This window comes from Narcine bancroftii, chromosome 3 (genome assembly GCF_036971445.1).
Source record: "Narcine bancroftii isolate sNarBan1 chromosome 3, sNarBan1.hap1, whole genome shotgun sequence".
Classification (NCBI taxonomy): Eukaryota; Metazoa; Chordata; class Chondrichthyes; order Torpediniformes; family Narcinidae; genus Narcine; species Narcine bancroftii.
In genome coordinates, this window is record NC_091471.1 from 343,723,391 (window position 1) to 343,745,961 (window position 22,571).

Genomic DNA, 22,571 nt, shown 5'->3' on the forward strand with positions numbered 1-22,571 from the left:
CCTCCTTTGCCTTTTGTCAGTGAGGTGGGCTCTGCGGTCTTCTTCAAAGGAGGTTGCTGCCCGCCAAACTGTGAGGCGCCAAGATGCACGGTTTGAGGCGTTATCAGCCCACTGGCGGTGGTCAATGTGGCAGGCACCAAGAGATTTCTTTAGGCAGTCCTTGTACCTTTTCTTTGGTGCACCTCTGTCACGGTGGCCAGTGGAGAGCTCGCCATATAACACGATCTTGGGAAGGCGATGGTCCTCCATTCTGGAGACGTGACCCATCCAGCGCAGCTGGATCTTCAGCAGCGTGGACTCGATGCTGTCGACCTCTGCCATCTCGAGTACTTCGACGTTAGGGATGAAAGTGCTCCAATGGATGTTGAGGATGAAGCGGAGACAACGCTGGTGGAAGCGTTCTAGGAGCCGTAGGTGATGCCAGTAGAGGACCCATGATTCGGAGCCGAACAGGAGTGTGGGTATGAGAACGGCTCTGTATACGCTTATCTTTGTGAGGTTTTTCAGTTGGTTGTTTTTCCAGACTCTTTTGTGTAGTCTTCCAAAGGCGCTATTTGCCTTGGCGAGTCTGTTGTCTATCTCATTGTCGATCCTTGCATCTGATGAAATGGTGCAGCCGAGATAGGTAAACTGGTTGACCGTTTTGAGTTTTGTGTGCCCGATGGAGATGTGGGGGGGCTGGTAGTCATGGTGGGGAGCTGGCTGATGGAGGACCTCAGTTTCCTTCAGGCTGACTTCCAGGCCAAACATTTTGGCAGTTTCCGCAAAGCAGGAAGTCAAGCGCTGAAGAGCTGGCTCTGAATGGGCAACTAAAGCGGCATCGTCTGCAAAGAGTAGTTCACGGACAAGTTGCTCTTGTGTCTTGGTGTGAGCTTGCAGGCGCCTCAGATTTATGGAGGGGGTAAATGACCATGTCAGCTGCAGGCTCGTTTGTGGCTGACAAGTCCGATGCGGGACAGCAGACACGGTTGCAGCGGTTGCAGGGGAAAATTGGTTGGTTGGGGTTGGGGGTTGGGTTTTTCCTCCTTTGTCTTTTGTCAGTGAGGTGGGCTCTGCGGTCTTCTTCAAAGGAGGTTGCTGCCCGCCGAATTGTGAGGCGCCAAGATGTACGGTTTGAGGCGATATCCTGAGAAGATTCTAGTAAACAGTTCTGTTGGTTCAGCTCACAGAAAACGTCTGTTGTGCTTTATTCACTGCACCACTTGCTACATTGGTGACCCCGATGGTCCAAATGACATTTTGGATTATGGATTCTCAGAATGGTGTTGCGCTCACACTTCCAGTATTTTGGACCTCACAGCCACCGGTCAGGTCAGCATGACTTCTTCATATGGACAACCTGAGTGACCGCACTCCTTCCAAACTAATGAACGAGATCCTGGCGCTCGTGGATGGACACAAATCCTGTCTGCTTTTCGAGCAACTTTTTCTCGTGCAAATGCCAGAAGACATTCATTTGCTGCTTGCAGACGGAGACTTTAATGACCCCTGTCGTTTAGCAGACTGTGCTGATGAGTTGTGTCATGCTAAGCAGCATGGAAGAGTTCTGGATGGGTGCATAGAGATGCCTCGGCAAAGGGCATGAACTCTGCCCACTCCAGACAGCGGTATGGCGTCAGCTTGACCGGACACAGTACAGACAAAGCAGTGGTGCTATTACTATCAGAGAAGGGGAGCTACAGCCCATCGACGCCGATCCCCCTGCACGCATCTGGGAAACGTCGAGGTTGGCCATTGGTAGTGGCCATTAAGGCCGGCCACAAGAACAGTCTCCTTTTCCTCTGGCATCGACACTCAAACTGTCGGTTCTTGGTCGACACAGGAGGAGAGGTCAGCATGTTTCCCTCCTCCAGCCCAGACACACATTCAGGAAAGAAGGGCCCTCTTCTCAAGGCTGCCAACAACAACAGCATCTGAACGTGCAGGTCTCAGACAATTCCACTCATTATTAGCTTGTCTCAGTTCAGCTGGTCCTTCACCATTGCTGAAGTATCACAGCCACTCCTGGGAGATGATTTTTTTGATGAACACACTCCCTTCTAGTAGATCTCAAAGGTCGCCACCTAGTTAATTCAAAGACTTTCGAGTCCCTCGCTTTGCACCCCGTGGCATTGCCCATACCTTGCTGCGAATAGGTGACGCTCTCATACAATGAATACACCAGAATCCTAGCGGATACGGAACTCCCTAGCATTATTACTCTGCAATTCTTGACGGCCCAACTGAAACATGGAGAACAGCACCACATTCTGACTCATGGACGTCCCCTGCATGCTCGAGTGCGCAGGTTACCTCCGGATAAATTGCGATTGACTAAAGACAAATTCTAACACATTGAGGAAATGGGGATTGTTTGCTGCTCTGACGGCCCTTGGGCATCACTGTAGCCTATGGTACCTCAGGCGTCTGGAGAGCTGGAGAGTGAAAACCTTGTGGAGTTATCGGCGTGTGAACAACATCACTGTGGCAGATCGCTACCAGGTTCCCCATATACAGGATTTCTCTGTGATCCTTCACGGCATTAAGATTTTCTTCTAAATCGACCTGGTGTGCAGATATCATCAGATATCTGTTCACCCGGGTAACATACGTAAGACTGCCTTGATTACCTCACTTGGGCCATTTGAATTCCTCCCTATGATTTTGGTTTAAAAAATCCGACCCAAGAGATTTCAATGCTAATGGACACAATTACACAGGGCCTGGATTTTTTATTCATTTATTTGGACAACATCCTTATACTCATGGCAACAACACCGGGCCCACCAATGTCAACTATGTCAGCGGCAAAATGTAAGAGACCTGGAGGATGGGGGTTGAGCTCCGATAGACCCCGTGATTAATGTGTTATTTTTCTTTTTCCTTTTTAATTTGTTACTTGTCTTCAGTTAGTGGCATCTTGGTTTTTTTTATGTTAAATAAATGTTATTTTTCCTTTTCATGCAAGTTACTTTATTTAAATGGTCAGTATTTTTTTTGGTTGTTTTCTGTTGACGTAGGGAGTGAGGTGGGTAGGGGGGAGATGGTTGGGAAAATAAAAACAGACTCAGCAGAAGAAATGTATATATAGTTGATGAATGTGAATTGTTGGAACTGTCTGAGTTTGAACAAATTATAAATAAACTATAAAAAAACTACGTCAGCAGCTTGATGACCACGGGTTAGCAATCATCCTGGCCAAATGTCTTTTTGGTCTCTTATCAATCAATTTCCTTGGCCACTGAATCAGTCAGCATGAAACGGTTCCACTATCTTCCAAGGTCTTAAATTCAAGTATTAACATTTCTTTTAATGACCTCATGTGACCTTCAAAAATGTCTTTATCTATAGTCTGTCTATTTCCTTTACCTTCTTTCCTGTGTAGACCTTGGTCTTCTTCCTTTTCTTTTTCTGTGTCTGTGTCTTCTCCCTCTCTTTCTTTCCTCACTGATGTTTTTCTCTTCAGCTCTTTCAGGTGAGCCACTCCTGTCCTGTTGTCGGGCCTCCAGCCGTAGGGCTTCCGGGTGCTGGACGCCCTGCCACCGGTCGCCCCATTCCTGCTCTTCATATCATTGTTTGCCCCTCTCCTGTTCCTCCTGACTCTGGGCAACCCCCAGCTGGGGACTCCATTGCTGGGTGTACCCCAGCTGGGCACCCCATTGCTGGACGTCCCTCAGCTGGGTGCCCCGTTACTGTCCGTCCCTCAGCTGAGCCCCCCCTCCCGTCAGCGTCTTCATTTGTATGCGCATTGTGCATGCGAGACTCTGGCTCCGAGAGCCATTTTTGAAGTTCGCCGGTCGGGAGGTATTCGCTCCTCTTGGCACCTACCAGCTTCAGGGGTCGGACGATCCTCTTCACGGTGGCTCCCTGCTCCCGTGTGCAGGTAAGGCCATCTTCTTTCTTTTCCGGGGATTTCTTTTTCTGTCATTCTGGCTTTTTCTCTTTTTTGGCGCCATCTCCTGGCTCTTCTTTGGTACTTTATCTTCTTTTTCTTGTGTTTTGTGTTTGTTAGGCTCTGTTTTTTTCAGACTTCTTTCCCTTTTCTCTGGAGAGGGCTGGTTCTACTCGACCAGCCACTACTACATAACGTGACTCCTCTACCTTCCAAGATCGTGGCTGTTTGCAAATTTCCATGATTAATTTTTACCATCATTTCGTGCTAGCTGCAGTGAAAGTGATGTAGCCACTTTTCATGCTCTTGTTTGGACATCCCAAGGAACTGGATGCCTCCCTACTTTTTGACGTATTCATTGTCCAATCGACTCATGTACCTGCTGAGTGGTGATGTCAGGTGTTTTGACACCATACACAGTTTGGCTCACCCTTTGATTATGACGACAACAAGGCTCGTGGTGGGCAAATTAATGTGGCATGGCTTGCGCAAGCAAGTTGACGCTTGGGCAAGGACATGCGTCCAGTGCCAGACCTCAAAGGTTCAGCGCCACACCAAAACCCCACTACAGGTTTTTGCACCCACACAGTGCAGGTTTGATCATATCCACGTGGATATGATTGGCCTGCTGCCCCTGTCCAAGGGCACTACTCACCTCTTCGAAATAGTAGACAGGTTCACAAGATGGCTAGAATTTGCCTCGCTCTCTGACACCTCCGCCTCAGCTTGTTCAAGAGCCCTCATTGCCAATCGGATAGTGCATTTTGGACTACTCATATAATATATATATTATCTCCTCTGACAGAGGAGTCAGTTTACATCCAGGTTATGGTATACGATCGCACAGTTGCATTCGATGACCTATCATCCCTAGTGCAATGGCTTAGTGGAACGTTTTCACCATCATATGAAAATGGTTCCCATTCTTAAAGGACCAGATTGGATAGATGAACTGCCTTGGGTACTTTTGGGTATCCATACCACACCGAAGGACAATCTAGCTCCGTTCTCCGGAAAATTGGTTTACGGAGCCCTCCTAACAGTCCCAGAGGATTTCATTCCCGCAGCACGTGGGCAGCAGGAATCTCCCACTTGATGCACTGGGGCCTATCCCACCACCTGGTCTACAACTTCACATATTCAGCCTGAACTCAAGGTCTGCCTTTATGTATTCCTGCGCAAGGAAGCGCACGGGACACCATTGCAATGGCCATATGAAGATCCTTTCAAGGCGGTACGGAATAATGACTCCACGCTTGTTATAGACACTGGTGGCAAGCAAAAAACAGTTTTGGTAGATCACCTTAAGTCGGCACTTGTGGACCTAGATCAGCCAGTGTGGGTTGCATGCCCCAGTGCAGGGGGCGTCCACTAGCCTGTTCTAGCCATATTGGCGAGACTGCGGTGTCACCTCCAAACTTCAGTTTTGGGGGAAGGGGGGGGCACTATGTGGCAAACCACCACTCCATTATCAAACCAGCATCTGTAGTTGCGAGCCCCCGCAGAATCAGGTGTAACCGGAGGCCGGGGGGCAGAAAGAACTCTGGGAGGTGCGTGATTTCAGAGGTTGGGTGATTGAGATAGCGTGCCAACTGTAATTATTTAAACTAATGCGAAGATTCCATTAAATAGTTATGTTGGTTCAGCTCACAGACAACTTTTGTGTGCTTTGTTTACTGCACCACTCACTACAATATTATTCTATGAATGGTCCCCCACATCTTTACAAATTAAAACTTTCTATCTTTAATGTTGTATCTAATTTCCTCCGAGCTTAAATAGGACATTACATCATATAACCACTGTGTGTAGGTCTTTCCACTTCAATAAAATTGCTCGTCTGGCTATCAGCATGTAAAGGCTAAAACTTTCTCTCGAGTTGAGACAGAAATATATCTGGCTCACATGAAAAACCGAACAAAGCAATTAACGGACATGGTTCTATTTTGATCATAAAAATTGTTGATGAAGTTTGGAAAATGTCTTTCCAAAATCTCTCTAAATTTGGACTCTCCCAAAACATATGGATCAGTGAACCTTCAAAAATTTTACATTTCTCACATAGTAGATCAACATCTGCATAAAAACAAGATAATTTATGAGTGGACTTATGTGTTCTATCACCTTAAATTATAACAAGCAACACCTTGCACGAAATGATGAATCATTAATCAAGATGAGAGTAAAGCACCAATCTTCATCTGAAAGTGTTATGTTCAAATTTCATTCCCAATTGCTCTTAATCCCAGCCATTGAGATTGATCTTAAATCCAAAAACAATTATTATTAATATATGATATTAATCCACTGTGCTTTTTAAAAAAAACCGCAAATTTAAAAAATGAATCAAGAATATTAGTACTTGGGATTTGAGGAAAATCAGAAAGCTTGGATTGAACAAAATGTCTAACTTGTAAATATCTAAATAAATGTCTTAGAAGGACATCAGGTATCAAAAGTTATAAGGATCGTTTTTATTCGGGATAACTTTGCCTCTTTTGAACGATTATCAGCCAAAACTTTATAACGCGTGTAATTTTTACCTTTTATTTTATTTTATTTTTTTCATTTTTAATATTTATTTTCTTTGATTTTATTTTTGCCTGTTGCTTGAGGCTGCTGGTTGCTTGAATTCCGGATACCATGTGTTTTACTGTATATCATTGACAGGCCAAGGATGGATGAGTTGGGGGGCCGTGTGTGAATGGAATTAATTCAGCAGTTTGGACATGATACAAAATTCACTGTATGGTTGAAATGGAGGATGAAAGTTTTCAATTGGTAGACTAGTCAGTTGGATAGGAAGAATGGGGAAATTATCTTGGACTCTGATGTGATTTAAGCACTTTTTTTCATTTTGTGGGTTGTCATATCAAATTTGACTATATTTGGGATTTTTGGCATTTGAATTCCCTCGCCTTTTTGCTGTGGGAGTGGTCTTTGCTACCAGACTACTTTGCCCTCTCAAATACTACACTGGTATTCCCCTTATGCTAGTTTACATCTTCAGTCTTATTAGTACAGGTATAGTATTGAAGACCATGATATGGAAATTTCATGCTTTGGTTTTCACAGCTTTCTAACTTTTTCCCTTACTGTATGTGTCAGTCAGGTAGATAGAGTTTTTGAGAATCTTGGGGAATTTTTCAGGATTTGTGGTTTCTTAAAACTGATGTTCCCCAAAAGGAGGAAGTGACGTAAAATATATTTACTGCAAGAATCACACATGGCAAAATTAACAAGCTAGTTATTTCTATCAGTCTTAAAAGGTTGTTCGTAGTCCTCAATTGGGTCTTCTTGTTCCTTCATTCCTGTACGTGATGGATTGGGAGGTTGAATAACCTGTTTTGAGTATGGTTGTTTTCAATGTGGTTTGTGAGATTTTGATCAAGTACCAAATAAGAAATTAAAGAGTCAAATGATATTGCTCTATATTTTAAATGAAAGCCTCATGCTAAAATACTCATTTAGTCTGTGACCACATTCTTGTCAAATATTTCTGTACATATTTTTGTCTTAAATAAATTATATGATTTATTTATTCAGAAAGAAATGTATATATCCACCTGTTTTGTAAAAGAATGTAGTGGATAGCCTTGGGTTAAGGTTCACTAATCCATACCTATAATTATGTTTTCGGTTGTAACTTACAAAACCTTTTATGATAACCTATTTACTTGGGTGGGGTTAACTTCTCAGAAGCTTGTTTCAACTGATGCTGACGAGTTTTAGAATGGCTACCTTTAGAAACAAAAAAAAAGTCTTTAAAATTAATAACAAGCGTAGGCAAACACTTAAAAGTGACCGGAAGGAAAATTTCTCCATGAGGCTGCACTGGATGACTGTCCCAACTCCTCAGCTGACTTTTACAGTCAGTGGAGGAGGTTTACACAAAGGTCCTAGTTTTGAATGTGTGGTCTTAGATAAGGCAGTGGGAGATGCTGTTAGTTACTGCGGAGAGTAGCCAGTAATTATTCATCACCGTTTAAGTAATCCCTGCTTGGAGATGGTAGTGGAGGGGGAAATTAAATGAAAGCTTGCTGTTTATCTCTGGGAGACAAATTCCAGGGTCTATGAGGAGCTGAGGGAAAGCTGATGGAAAAGAGAGGGAGAAGAAAGAAGGTATTGACTTATTTCTCTTCCTGCATGGTGTCTCTGGAATCATGATAAAACTAGAAGGCGTAAGAGCAGAATTGGGCAGTTTGGCCCATTGAATCTTCTTCTGGCATTCAAATCATGAATGATGCATTTTGTCTCTCAACTCCATTCTCTTGCCTTCTCTAAACTTTGACATGTTCCCTAATCAAGAGCCTATCAACCTCCCCTTACAATATACCCAATGACTTGACTTCCCCAGCTGTCTGTGGCAACAAATTCCACAGATCCATCACCGATGGCTCTCGAAATTTCTCATCATCTCTGTTCTAAAAGATATCCTTTTATTCTGAGGCTGTTCCCTCTGGTCTTAGACTTTCTCACTGAACATCTCCTCATCCAGCCCTTTCAATATTTGGTATGTTTCAAGGAGATTTCCCCCTCATCCTTCTCAACTGAGTACAGGCCTAAATCCATCAAATGCTCTTCATACATTAATCCTGTCATGTCCAGGTTCATTTATGTAAACCTTCTCTGTAAACCTCCATGTAAATTCTCCACTTAATTGGATATCGGGCTCAAAACTGTTCACAATATTTGAAATGTAGTCTGTCCAGTGCCTTATAAAGCCGTGGTATTACACACCCTTGCCTTTATATTCTAGTCATGTCAAAATGATTGCTAACATTGCATTACTGACTCAATCTGTAAGTTAAACTTTATGGAATCCTGCACCAGGACTCCCAAGTCTCTCTGCACTTCTGCTTTCTGAATTCTCTCCCATTCTTATTTGCCCATTTTCCTAACCTCTCTAAGTCCCTCTGAAGACTCCCTGTTTCCTCAACACTACCTGCCCCTCCACCTACAGTGCTCTCCATAATATTTGGGACAAAGACACTTTTTTCTCCTTTATTTGTCCCTGTGCTCCACAGTTTTAAATTTGTAATAAAACAATTCACATATAATTAAAGTGCACATTCCAGATTTTATTTCAAGGATATTTGCAGATAGTTTGGTTTGACCATACAGAAATTACAGTCCTTTTTTATACATAGTCTCTTCATTTCAGGGCATCATAATGTTTGGGACATTTGGGTTCACAGGTATTTGAAAGTACTCAGATATGTTTAATTGCTTCATTGGTGCAGGTATAAGAGAGCTAGGCTTGCTTCTCAGCTTTTGATCACCTTTGGAGTCTGTAGTTGCCATTTTTCAATGTGAGGACCAGAATTGTGACAATAGATGTCAAAGAAGCACAGGTTAGTTAAAAAGGCCTATGGGATGTTGGGCATCATTAATAGCAGGATTGAGTTCAAGAGTCAAGAGGTTATATTTCTACTCTACAAATTTGTGGTGAGACCACACAGAGTATTCTATTCAGTTCTGGTCACCTCTTTTAGGAAGGATGGGAAACCTATGGAGAGCATTCAGAGAAGATTTACCATGATGTTGCTTGGATTGGAAAATAAAGGCAGGGTGAGCAAAATTGGCACTTTTCTTTTTAGAGTGAAGAGATGAGAAGATACTTAATAGAGGTCCACAAGATTTTGAGAGGCATCGATAGGGTGGACAGCAGCACATTTTTCTTGGGGAAAGAGCGGCAAACACCAGAGGTCATCTCTACAAAGTGAGCGGAGGAAAATTTTTGGGGAGACATTAGGGATAAGACTTTTTACACAGAGAAATGTGGATGATTGGAATGCCTTGCCAAGGATGATGGTGGAGGCTGAAATATTAAGGGCATTTAAGAGACTCCTGGACAGGTACACGGAAGAAGAATAGAGGATTATGGGGAAAGAAGGGTTTAGTACTTTCTAAAATGAATATATGGGTCAGCACTTCGAGGGCTGAAGGTCCTGACCTGTGCTGTCGTGTCCTATAATTTCTCCAGCTTCATTTTCTATTGGCCCTATATCTACTCTCACTTCATTTTTGCATTTAATTTAATTAAAAAGGCCTTTAGCACCTTTTTTGATATTATTTGCTAGCTTCCTTTCAAAGTTCATCTTTTCCTTCCTAATGATTTTTTAAAAATTGCCTTCTGTACGCTTTTAAAAGCTTCCCAGTCCTTTATCTTCCAACTAATTTTTGCTTCCTTTTCTTTGGCTTTCACTTCTCTTGTCAGCCACAGTTGTGTCATTTTTCTATTCAAATATTTCTTCCTTATACGAATATACTTGTCCTGCAGCTTCCTTATTTCTAACAGAAACTTTAGCCACTGCTGCTCTGCCATCCTTCCTGCCAGTTCATCTCTCATACCTCTATAGTCCCCTTTGTTCCACTGATAAACTGACACCTCCGAATTTAGTTTCTCCTCTGAAACTGCAGGGAAAATTCTTGCACTGCCTCCAAAGGGTTCCCTTATCAACTCTGGTTCATTACACAATAACCAATCCTGAATTGCCATTTCCGTCAGCTCAGTTTCAAGCTGTTGTCAGAGGGCATCCGATAAACCTTCTCTAGAAGTTATCCTGAAGGCATTTGATAGGTTCCTTCTCTAAACTCATCTACCTTGTTTTGTGCTCTGCATGTATTTAAAGACAACACCTTTAGTACTGCATTCACCACCCTTCCTCTTAAATTTATCTTCATGTTGCCTGAGGTTAATTTATTTTTTTTCCTTTTTCCTTTTGCAGTCTTTTTTTTTCAAGACTATTTAGTTTAAAGCCATATCCACTGCCGTAGTTATGCGATTTGGGTGGACTGTGTCCTATTGGAATGCATCCCTCATTCTCCAATACTGGTCCCAATTACCCTTGAATTCAAGCCAACTTCTCCCATACCAGTGTTTGAGCCATTCATTTACCCTAACTCCTTAATATTATTGACACTTTAGTCTAGCTTCTCAAATCCCTTCAGCAGAACCATTTTTCTTGTTTCACCCACGCCATTGGTAACCACATGGACCACGACAATTGGATCTTTTCTCTCCCACTCTGTGGGTCAGATGAGATATCCTGAACCCAGGCACCAGGCAGAGAATACAGCCTTCGATACTCTCCATACTTATTATGGAGAATGATGTTTATTCCCCTGACCATAGTATTCCCAATTACCAGAACATTTCTCTTCCCTCTCTTGAATGGCTTCCTGGACCATGATGCCACAGTCAGGTTGCTCGTCCCTCCTACAGACCCCACCCTCAGCCACATAAGGAGTGAGAATCTCTGACCCATTGGATGAGCTCAAGGGCTGAGGCTCCTCCAGCAGTACCTTTTGGATTTTCCAACCAGTCCAACATTCTTGTCCCTGATCACACACTGAATTTGAAGCTGTTAATCTAAAGGGTGCTGGGGCTCCTGAAACATAATGGTCCAGTAGCTTCCTCATGTGTTGCAGCGTTTGAAGCTTAGTTTCCAAATCATCAACTATGAGTCTGAATTCCTTGAGCAACAAGTTCACCTGGAACCTCAACAGGATCCACTAGATTCCGTAACGTGCTGCCACAGCACCTCACCTGATCCTGCATCCATATTTCATTTAGTCAGGTATAATTTGGTGACCTTTATTTAATTATTATTTTTCCAGGAACCCTTGTTTAGTCCAAACAGCAAGTCCACTAAGCAATTAGTCCATCTGAGTAGTTTAAAGGAAAAAGGGTAAGGGTGTTGCTTGCTTACTTGTTTGAAGCCTCTGCTTACTGAAACCTCTTGAGCCAGAGGTCATAAGTTCCACTGGCATTCTTATAATGGCCATTCCACAGTGGTCATTACATTTGAACTTCCCTTCCTTTTATTGGCTGCTGTGTCATCTGACCTCTTGCAACCAGTACCTGCTGCCACCTTGCACACTCCTCCTTTCCCCTTGATGTGACCGCTCTCGCTGATCACCTGAACCTTTCTGTAGGATTTCTGGTATCAACTATGGTGGTTCCTTCATTTTAGTTGAATAATAGCAAGTTTGAGAATTGTGTTTGTAGGATTCCTCATTTAAACTCACCAAATTTTGGGCAACTTCACTTCTGCTGCAGATCACTGACTGCTTTGTTACTTCCTGACTTAACCATGCCTATTCTATACCGTCCAGCTTCCAGGATGACGCAGAACATCAGCTTGATTTGATCTCATCAAAAAAATAGTTTCTAACTTTTATTTCATGAACTGATCCTCTGAATGCTTTTGATGTACGTTAAAACTAAGTTTGACAATGCTTTCATTTGAAAACGCTCAACCAATTTTCAAATACCTCTGAAGCCTCTTGCTTCCTTTCTGTTGCCTTCAGGCTTTGAGATTTTTAGATGTGTGCTCCTCTAATATATTTGTCTCCAGGTCTTCAAATCTCTCTACGTGAATAATTCACCTTAAGGAGATGGATGTTTTTCTTCCCAAGCATTCATTTGGAACTGAAGGCAGGATGTGCATGTCTTCAATTTTCAATGAAAGAGACATTGCTATCAGATTCTCTCTTTCAGCATGTTTCAAAAGAGAGCAGCAAAGTTTACTCCTGCTCTCAATTGGTCTTTAATATATGTCATTGAAGATTTTTGTTGAAAATAAATCGCTGCTGTACATTAATACATTTGAATTTTGATGCTGTACTCCTGGAAACGTAGTGGAAAACTCAATGGAAAATGAAGTGGCTCGCTTTTCTCCCGATTACTGCTTGAAACTGTGGATTGATTCCTTTTAATTATGCATGTGAATAAGGACTTAACTGTACAAGTATTTTTGAAAATCTCTTTTGTTTATTCACAGGCTCAACTGTTCAAACATGGGAAAAGAGATGATTTTTTACCTTATGGTATGAGTTTGCATATATTTTAATCATATTTAGACATATTACATAATTATACAATATTGTATTTTATGCCACCTTATTGGGAGGGTTGTAAAAAGTGGAACATTTATTTAACTGTTTTGCTTATGTAATCAGTTATATTTGGGTACACAAATGACCTTGAGTATAAAATGCCTGGGTATTAAGTCAGATTTTTGTTACATAGTTTCCATGCAAAATCTTTAAGGCTTATCTGTGTTGCTAAAATTATTTTCTAAACATTTTGCATGTGTCAGAGTTTGTAATTTGGAAACTAAATTGTATTGCAATAGCAAAAAAAACCTGAATGTTATTGCAGTATGCAAGGATTTGGTTGGTAATAATTACCTATATAGAGAAATGAGAATTGGCCTTTCAGCACGTCGTGCATACACCTAACTGCGAATGTGGCTAATTCTCCACTCTCTCTCCATACTTCTTGATATCCTTTGTATGTCAAAATCCATCGCCTTAATGTAGCAACTTGGCTTGTTCAAGTATCTATCATGGAGAATTCCACAGGTTTATAAAAGACTATTTGTATTCAAACATGCCAGTCTTGTGAAACTTTTTCGCACTTTTTCCAACTTAATGATATCTTTACTATAGCTGAGTGACTAGAACTGTGCAGAATACTACAAGTATGGTCTCACCAATGTCCAGTACATGATGTTCTCTATGCCCTGACTAATGAAATGTCTTTTTCACCACCGTCTACCTGTGTTGCTGCTTTCATGGATCTATGTATCTGTACTCCAAGTCTGTTCTTTTATGCTTTCCAGGGCCCAATGATTCACTGTGTAAGTTCTGCCCACTTTTAACCTACCAATGTGCAACACCCCTCAATTGTCTGAGTTAAATTGTCTGTTCCCTGGCGCACTTTCCCCGTTCATTTTGATGCTGTTGTAATCTTAGATAAGCTTCTATGTCAACTTTGGTGTCATCAACCAACTAACTAACCTTGCTAGCTACCTTGAAATCTAAGTTGTTAATAGAGATAACAAACAACAGTAGATCTAACACCTCTGCCTCCCTCTATCGAACCAAACCTGTGGCCAATTTGCCAGTTAGATAATTATAATTGCCATGTGTCAGGAAGCCATAGAATAACCAACAGAAGGTTATTTCTAATATTTCTCAATGTAGAAGGAGGCTATCAGAGCAATCTGATCAATACCATTCCCACACTAATTTCCCTGTAACCTTTATTGACTGAGCAATTGGGGCAACTTGTGAATGAGAGGCACAAGAGCACCCAGGTAAAATCCACATAGAGAGTGCAAACTACACATAGCTCTGGAGGTCAGGGTCCAACCCCGGTCACTGGAGTGTAAGGTATCAGCAGTGTTTTAACTGTGCCTGTCTGCTGCCCCACTATCTCCAATTAGAGATTATGGTGGGGGGTGGGGGGCGGGGATAAAAAAGGTTAAGGAAAGGAACATTGAGGAATCTTTATCTGAATTTAAGCAGTATTTAAAACAAGGATGGTGGATTATTGTTTTTTTTTCGCTGAAAATTTAGACATACAGCACAGTAACAGGCTAATCAGCCCTATAAGTCCATGCCACCCAATTTTTATACCCTATTAAAATACACCCCAGTACATTTTTGAAGGTTGGGAGGAAACTGGAGACCCCCGGAGAAAACCCATGCAGCCACAGGGAGAACATACAAATTTCTTACAGACAGCTGCGGGTTCGAACCCAGGACCGGTCCCTATCGCTGACACTATAAAGGCATTTAAATAGTTATGAAGTAATAAAAGTTAAAAATGACTGGGATTGGTAACTTACTGTTCCAATATACTTTTAGAAGTACATTTGAAACTGGCAGTCTGATCATTAAAATATAAGAAAGAAAATAGAATCTCATCATAAAAATGTGTAATCAAAAGAAAGTGGAAAAGAGATTGGTAAGAGTCATGTATAAACCCCAGAATTGTAATGGCAATAGAGTATGGTGATTCTACTATTGGTTACCATCTCTGTATGTATGGCTGACCTGCCACTGTGCTGACTGTACCAGTGACTCCTCCCCTTGAAATCCCCCAATAAAGTCTGTAACGCCCAGACCCCTCCCCCAGTATGAGCTCTGGACTCGGGCCAAACAGCATGAGTGGACGTACAGTTTTAAGCAGTTAAAATTGATGCACTATCAATTAACTAGTAGTTGCTAGAACAATAGACTTTTAATTGTTTAAGACTATGTCGTTTGGCCCGAGTCCAGAGCTCATACTGGGGGAGGGGTCTGGGCGTAACAGCCTTTATTCGAAGATTCCAAGGGGAGGAGTCACTGGTACAGTCAGCACAGAGGCGGGCCAGCCATACATGCAGAGATGCTAACCAATAGCAATACAGTCATATCACCACACAGAGCATAACTCATGTAATCTGCATACAAAATGGGTAAACCAAATTGGCAGAACAAATTCTTGGACAGCATGCACGATCAATAGTTTTCTCAACTGCTATGTTGAGAGCACAAGTAGACAAACAGATTATTTTAAAAGACAGTATGGTGCAACGCAAATGAGTTAATCAATAATCTTCAAGTGAAAGGCTCTTGAGTGAAGTGTTTATTAGATGATGAATTTTCGAACTGATTGACAATGATTTAGTTCAATTTAAAACCAGGGCCTTAGACCTAAATAAAACAAGCTACAATAGCGGAGACGCTATTGACTCCCTCTGCAGGACTCTTGACACTTTCCTCAGCTACTTGGTTCCTTTTTATATATCCATCAACTTGTATTACTTGTCAAGTTGCTTTCAAAATCATTGTCCTCGCTCATTAGGTTTTTAATCCTCTGCAGCTATTTTTTAAAAATAAATTCTTACTCATCTGGTCCAATATATCTCTTGCCATTGCTACTTTAGTGTTTGATTTAATATTTAATAGTAGTTCAGTTTTCTTTTTTCATTCTTCTTTTTGAGTGGGATAAATTTCTGCTGAATATTATGAAATAACCATTTAAATATCTGCCTCTGCTCATCCATTGATCTATTCAAATGAAACAGTTTAACATATAGCACAGTTTCAGGCCATTTCGGCCCACGAGTTCAAGCTGCCCAATTTACACCAATGAACCTACATTTCGAATGGTGGGAGGAAACCGAAGACCCTGAGGACAACCCATGCAGACGCAGGGTGACACGTACAAATACCTTACAGATAGAACAGGAAGTGTTGCACTAACTGCTACGCTAACCATGCCATTCCTTCGTATAATAGCCTGGAATATTTAGTTCTGTCTTGCTTAACCCTACATCCACGTTTCTGTAATTGCTACGAAAACAGACCAATTTATTTTGATTTGTGTCATCAACTTTTCTTTCTTATTGCAAAACTATACTATCATTCAGATAAAGTCCCAAGCTTTGACTTTCTACAAATTTTGCTTCAGTTTTAATTTCTATTACACATTTACAAAATTTGTGTCCTTTGCTTTCATGCTTTGATTTCCGTTCACCCCTTCAGTATCCTGTGCCACTATTTTGATATATTAAACTTCCCATCTCTTTTCCCAACCATCCATTCAACTGGAATAAAGATCTGTCTGTAACCCTAATTATGTGAATGGCCAGCACAGTTAAAGTGAATCTTGTCTCACTGGAATCTCCCTGATGTATTATAATGTCTGAAACAGTCTCCAGCTATTCATCTCTGAGCTGAACTTGCTACAGATATGACTACCTGTGTTTGTATGTTGCATGATGCGACATCACTTACCCAGACATCTCTGATCTATTTAATAAATTAGTTTGGATTTAATTTTAAATATGCACTCCTCAGCTGTACTAACAATGTCTAATTTAAATCTGAAATCCTAGGGTCACAGAAAGATGCAGTACAGAAGCATGCCCTTTGGCTCACTGAGCCTACACCGATGATAGCCACCCATTTATATTAATTGTCATGTATTTTTTTATTTTCTCTGCATTCTTGTCGACTCTCCTTCAATTTTACCCGTACAAATGTAATTTACAAAGACATTAATCTACCAACCAGCATATCTTTGGGATGTGAGAAGAGTACCCAGAGAAAATCCATGTGGTCACAGGGTGAACGTGTAAACTGAACACTGACAACATCTGAGGTCAGGATTTTGCCTATCTCAACAAGCTGTCCCACAACACAATCTCTCTTTGCCAATCAGAAGAAACCTGGAAGAGATAACCACCAATCATTTTGCTTCTGCCTATGATGTCACAGTTTGGTACTGACAACTGGAAACCAGTTGAGACTAGGTCCATGTCTCCCTGGACTACCACTCTGCCTATGTCTCTGCTCTCCACTCACTAGTCATGTGCTTCCTCTGTCACCTGATCTCCATTTGTGGATCTTGTATCTCTTCAGTTTCTAAATTTCCTCTCTCTGTTTGCCACATTTGTATTTCTACTCACTGAGTCTGTTTCTCTCCCTTCTCTACAGGCTTGCCCTCTGAACTTGCAGGTAGAAGGGGTGGTGGTGTTCAGAATGATCTGAGGATTATTTTATATGAATCATTGAAAGTTAACAAACAGCTGGAAAATTAATGGATGATTGGCCTCTCCTCATATTTTCTTGGAATGCAAAAATAATGTAATTATGTCAGATCCTGGTGAGCCCACACTTGGAAGATCTGGTCGCCATATCAAAGGAAAGGTGTGCTTGTGTGTGAGAGAGAATGCAATGTTGTTTACCCAGATAGATTCCTGGGATGGTGAATGAGTATTAGTGCCATGAGGAGGGATTAAGCATGCTGATCTAATGCTCTTTAGAGTGAAAATAAAGGGGAAATATAATTGAAACATGGAATTATTATTGAGCCTGGCTGGATCGATGCAGGACTGATTTCTCTCCCTCAAAAGAAGGGAGGTGAGAAGTAATTCCACTCAGAGCTAACAAATCTTTGGAACACAACCCAAGAAAGGTTTGGAGGTTCGGTTGCAAGTACACTATATTCAAGATAGAGTTTGATTAGTATCTGGATATTTGTAGAAATGAGGAATGCGGCATCAGTGCTGGAAAGTGGCACTGCGGTTAGGGGTCTGCCATGATCTCATTGAATGGTGGAAAGGCTTGGTGTGGACTTCTGAGCCCATAAAGATAAAATGGCCTGGATTACATTAAATTCCTGCTTTTGGGAGCATCATTTGGTGAAAACAAATTGGCCACCGAAGACGAGATATTGGGAATTGGACACCTTTCAGTAGTACTGTCCTTCAGAGAAACTTTGGCTTTGAACTTTTTTTTGCAGTGGCACATGTGCATTGGTGTCAGGATTGTGTGTGGGACAGAAATTCAATGTTTAGACTTAGATGTGGATGTATAACAAGGTCAGCTGTAACACTGAAGTGTATTCAATGCAGTTGATGCACGAGCTGAAAAAAAATTGAACCAATAGAATAGTATCTGTAATCTCCAATTTTAAAAAAAATTGGCAGTTGAAAATTCATATTGAAATGCTTCATAAAACTAGAGTTATCCTATTTCATCACAAATATTTGCAATAACCTATGGAAAGTGCCATATAATGTGGTTCCATAGAATTATTTAGTTTGACTTTCTTAAACTGAGGGGCTTAGCATTTACTTAATTAATCATCTTCTCATTTTGTGCATCTATTAACATTATTTTGCTTGTGACTTTTGTAACTAGATTGAAGGTCTGTTTTACGCAGGCTGTTTAGTAGTTAACTGATAAACTGTACCTGACTTTCAGTGGGGACCTTAATTTAGTTATTTACATGAATGAGTATACCATTTGAACATCTTATTTGTCATTTGAATGTTTTGTATGGAAAACAATCCTACTGTTGGTTTCATTTTAATTGAACCCTTTGACTGGATATTGCTTTGGGCATGTCTTGAGCTCCCACCTAAGTTTGCTTCCTGATTTCAATTTGAGCTAATAAATATTTGTCCTATTGCCTTATTCTCCTGGAAATTAAGTTGCTATTTAGTTTTGCTTTGAGTTTCTAAATTATAATGTTCCTCATTAGATTTAGATTTCAGATTTATTGTCAGAATACATAAATGACATCACGTACAATCCTGAGATTCATTTTTCCTGCAGGCAAGGTAGAATTACCACTTATTGGTAGTACAATAAAGAACTGACTCAACGTGCAAATGTAAACAAATAAAGAAATGAAAACAAAATGTTCAATACAGAGAGAATAAAAAATGAATAAAGTGCAAAAGTAAGAGTCCTTAAATGAGTCCCTGATTGAGTTTGTTGTTGAGGAGTCTGATGGTGGAGGGGTAGCAGCTGTTCCTGAATCTGGTGGTGTGAGTCTTGCGGCACCTGCACCTCTTGCCTGATGGCAGTAATGAGAACAGCGCGTTTACTGGGTGGTGTGGATCCTTGATGATTGCTCCGGCTCTCTGACAGCAGTGTTCCCTGTAGATATTCTCGAAGGTGCAGAGGGTTTTTCCTGTGAAGTCCTAGTCTGTGACCATGACCTTTTGCAGGGCTTTCTGTTCAGGGGCATTGGTGTCCCCATACCAGTCCATGATGCAGTCAGTCTGCACCAGTTGACCGTTGAGACAATTAGTTTTCTGTGGTTCAGAAGACCATAGCAAACCAATTAGCAGATAACAAAATGCAAACAATGAGTTGCTGGAGGAATTTAGTGGGTCAGGTAGCGTTCATGGGTAGAAATGGTCAGTCAACATTTCGGGTCAGGACCCTTGATCAAGAATTGCTCCCAGCAACTTATTATTTGCTTGATTCCAGCATCTGGTTTTTTTTTGTGTTTCCCTTCAGCAGATAATAAAGTGAACAATAAGGTGCATTTTGCATTTCTGCCATTTTGCAGAGGGCAGGTCAAATGCAATTATACCCATTTCACAGGTGAGAAAGCTCAATCACAGAAATATTAGAATTATGAAATGAAGTTTGGCTTGGGGCCAATGTGAGTTTGATTGATATTCAAATCAAGTTTAGGCACTAGAAAGTTGTACTCTAATTCTGTTTTTGAGTAATTTTTAAAGAATTGTTTCCTGCTCTAGCTCCAATGGTATTGAAGTGCCTTGAGGAACGCAACATTCTTGAATGCAATCATACTATTCTTCGCAAGCTGGGCATAAAACTTATTCAAAGGTTGGGCCTTACATTCCTGAAACCAAAGATTGCGAAATGGAGGTATGTGGAAGCAATAGAGCTGAGCTCTTTAATCAGAAATATAATACTTGAATGATAGAAGTGGTGTTTTGGTCAGGATTCTTCGCATTCTCTTTTTGTAGAATGAAAATCACAACATTTCCAAACATGTTTCTTTTTAATTTGCTTTAAATTTATATTTCCACATTGGACATTGACAGAAACATGAACTAGAAAAGATTGAAGTTAGAGACCAGAAAATTGAAGCGTTTTTGAAGTGGGTGGGCAAGTAAATATAATGTTTAAAATTTTTTTCTTCTTCGTTTTGTTTGGTTTCCAACCATGTTATTCATAAAAAATATATTTTGTTTAGGTATCAGCGTGGGAGCAGATCTTTGGCTCTAAACTTGCAAATGGAGGGTCAAAATCAACCAATTCTTCCAACCAATATCTCATCTATACAGAAAATGGATTTAAAAGCAGATGAAGATTATGACTATGATATTCCTGGAGAAATAGAGAATGTGGTTGGTGCGTTATGATGAGAAAATATATATCACAATCTGAATATTGGTTATGGTCTTCTACCACATCCAGCTATTTTAGACCAATTTAGCTTGGGCTTTCTGTGTAAATGAACAATATTTAGTTAAACAGATTATGATAACCTGAGTTTCTCTGCATTCATTATTTATGTTGATCTACAAGTTTCTGAAATACTAATGGAAGATGGAGATTAAGACAAGGAGCTTTGATTGATAAGTCACAGGTTGATGCAAGAACGATCTTGATGCAAGAATGATCTTGATGCAAGAACGATCTTGATGCAAGAACGATCTTGATGCAAGAACGATCTTGATGCAAGAACGATCTTGATGCAAGAACGATCTTGATGCAAGAACGATCTTGATGCAAGAACGATCTTGATGCAAGAACGATCTTGATGCAAGAATGATGCAAGAAGCTCATGTATATGATCAGATATAGGAGTGGAAGTAGGTGATTTGACCCATCGAGCCTGCCCTACCATTCCTCCATGAGCTGATCCATTCTCCCACTCCTCCTGCTTTCTACCCATAACCTTTGCCCTGACTATTCAAGTACACAAGAGTCTTTGCCTTAAATGGTCCCAATGATTTGCCCTCCACAGCTGCTTAGCAAATTCCAGAGGTTCGCTAAAGAAACTCCTCTGCATCTCTGATTTAAATGGGCACCCTTCAATCCTGAAATTAAACCCTCTTGTCCGAGACCCCCTGCAATAGAAAATAAATTCACCGCATCTTACTCTGTCCAGGCCTTTCAATGTTTGAAATGCTTCTATGAGGTCCTCCTCGTTCTTCTGAACTCCAAGGAGTACAGTCCAAGAGCCATCAAACGTTCCTTGAACAAACTTAAAGAGTTCAGGTTAGATATGCAAAAAAAAAATTGTTAATCTTGGTTTCCTGCAATTAAACTTCACCCATAAATAAAATGATTGTCAGCATTTATACTGATGACCGACAAACCCTTATTTTGGGAGTTTGTGTTTGTGTGAGAGAAAAAGAAAAAAAAAGTTTAAAACTCAATTTAGCTTGGCTGCATTGCCTAATCTAAAATGTGGGGTTTGTGAAGACACAATGCAATTCTACCCGTTGAGCCAGCACTCTCAGAATGAAAGATGAGAAGCGGTTGTCAGTGAGAAGGATTTTTTTGTTTTGTTTCTTTTTTTTTGTTGTTGCTGCTTGATGTATAGGTTGCTGTTGATTGGGACACCTGTTTCGGAACTCGATGACATAATTGAGTCCTTCAAATCTTAAGTAGGTGAAGAATTAAGATCTCAGTGCTCCATATTAATTAATTGAAATAGTAACATTGAGAATTTATTAACTGGAAACAGAGCCAATCTCTGACATTTTGGCAAGATTACTAATTTGAAAGACTGTAATTCTTAAGTAATTTGCATAAAATGGTACTTATGAAATTATTTAAATCTATGTCAAAGCTGGATTATGACTGCACCTCACTGGTGAAATAAAGTGTGTGTTAATAATTGCATTATTAAAAAATATAATAAAGATAAATATTGTTTGATATAATTTGTCAAATACTTAATTTGGAAAGGCTTTGAAATAATTGCAGATTTTAAAAAAATATAATTAGAATCTTCATAACCTATTTCTTTATAGTCATTTTTTAAAATGTTTTTTTTAAATATTTTGCAAGGTTAGAAAAAGGGGTAAATGTGGCATAATTAATTCATTAGATCTTACCTCTATGGAAAGTAGAAATGATAACACTCATAATTTGGTAAGAATATGCAGTTAATTTTGTCTGCCTAACTTTGAACACAGAATAATCCCACATCGATTGCATTGACTGTGTAAATGATCAGAGGCGTTTCCCCAAGACATGGATTTAAGATGCTGGGAAGTAGGCCCAGAGGAGATATCGGGGGTAATTTTTTTTAACGCAGTGTGGTGGGTGCGTGGAATGCACAACAGTAGTGGAGGAGGACACGTGAGGGTCCTTTAAGAGACTTTTGGATAGGTACATGGGGCTTAGAAAAATAGAGGGCTATGGGAAAGCCAAGTAATTTCTAAGGTAGGGACTTGCTCGGCACACCTTTGTGGGGCATAGGGCTAGTATTGGGCAGTAAGTTTTCTGTTTTATACATTGTCTCTGCATTTAAAACTCTTGTCATTGATGACATATTCAGTCACCAAGATGAGAATTGCTCCCCCCCCCACCACCCGCCATTTCTCTAGGTTTAAAAAGAGAACATATA

General features: G+C 40.6%; 1 protein-coding gene across 3 annotated transcripts in view; it reads left to right on the forward strand.

Moving 5' to 3' along the window:
- Positions 1 to 22,571, forward strand: part of tbcd (tubulin folding cofactor D) — a 249,163-nt gene that overhangs the window by 50,366 nt on the left and 176,226 nt on the right. For all 3 annotated transcript variants that reach the window (XM_069929534.1, XM_069929536.1, XM_069929533.1), the window contains exons 8-10: positions 12,661 to 12,706; positions 19,717 to 19,849; positions 20,181 to 20,338. In XM_069929534.1, the coding sequence (XP_069785635.1) occupies positions 12,661 to 12,706; positions 19,717 to 19,849; positions 20,181 to 20,338 (337 nt within the window). The remainder of the gene's footprint in view (positions 1 to 12,660; positions 12,707 to 19,716; positions 19,850 to 20,180; positions 20,339 to 22,571) is intronic.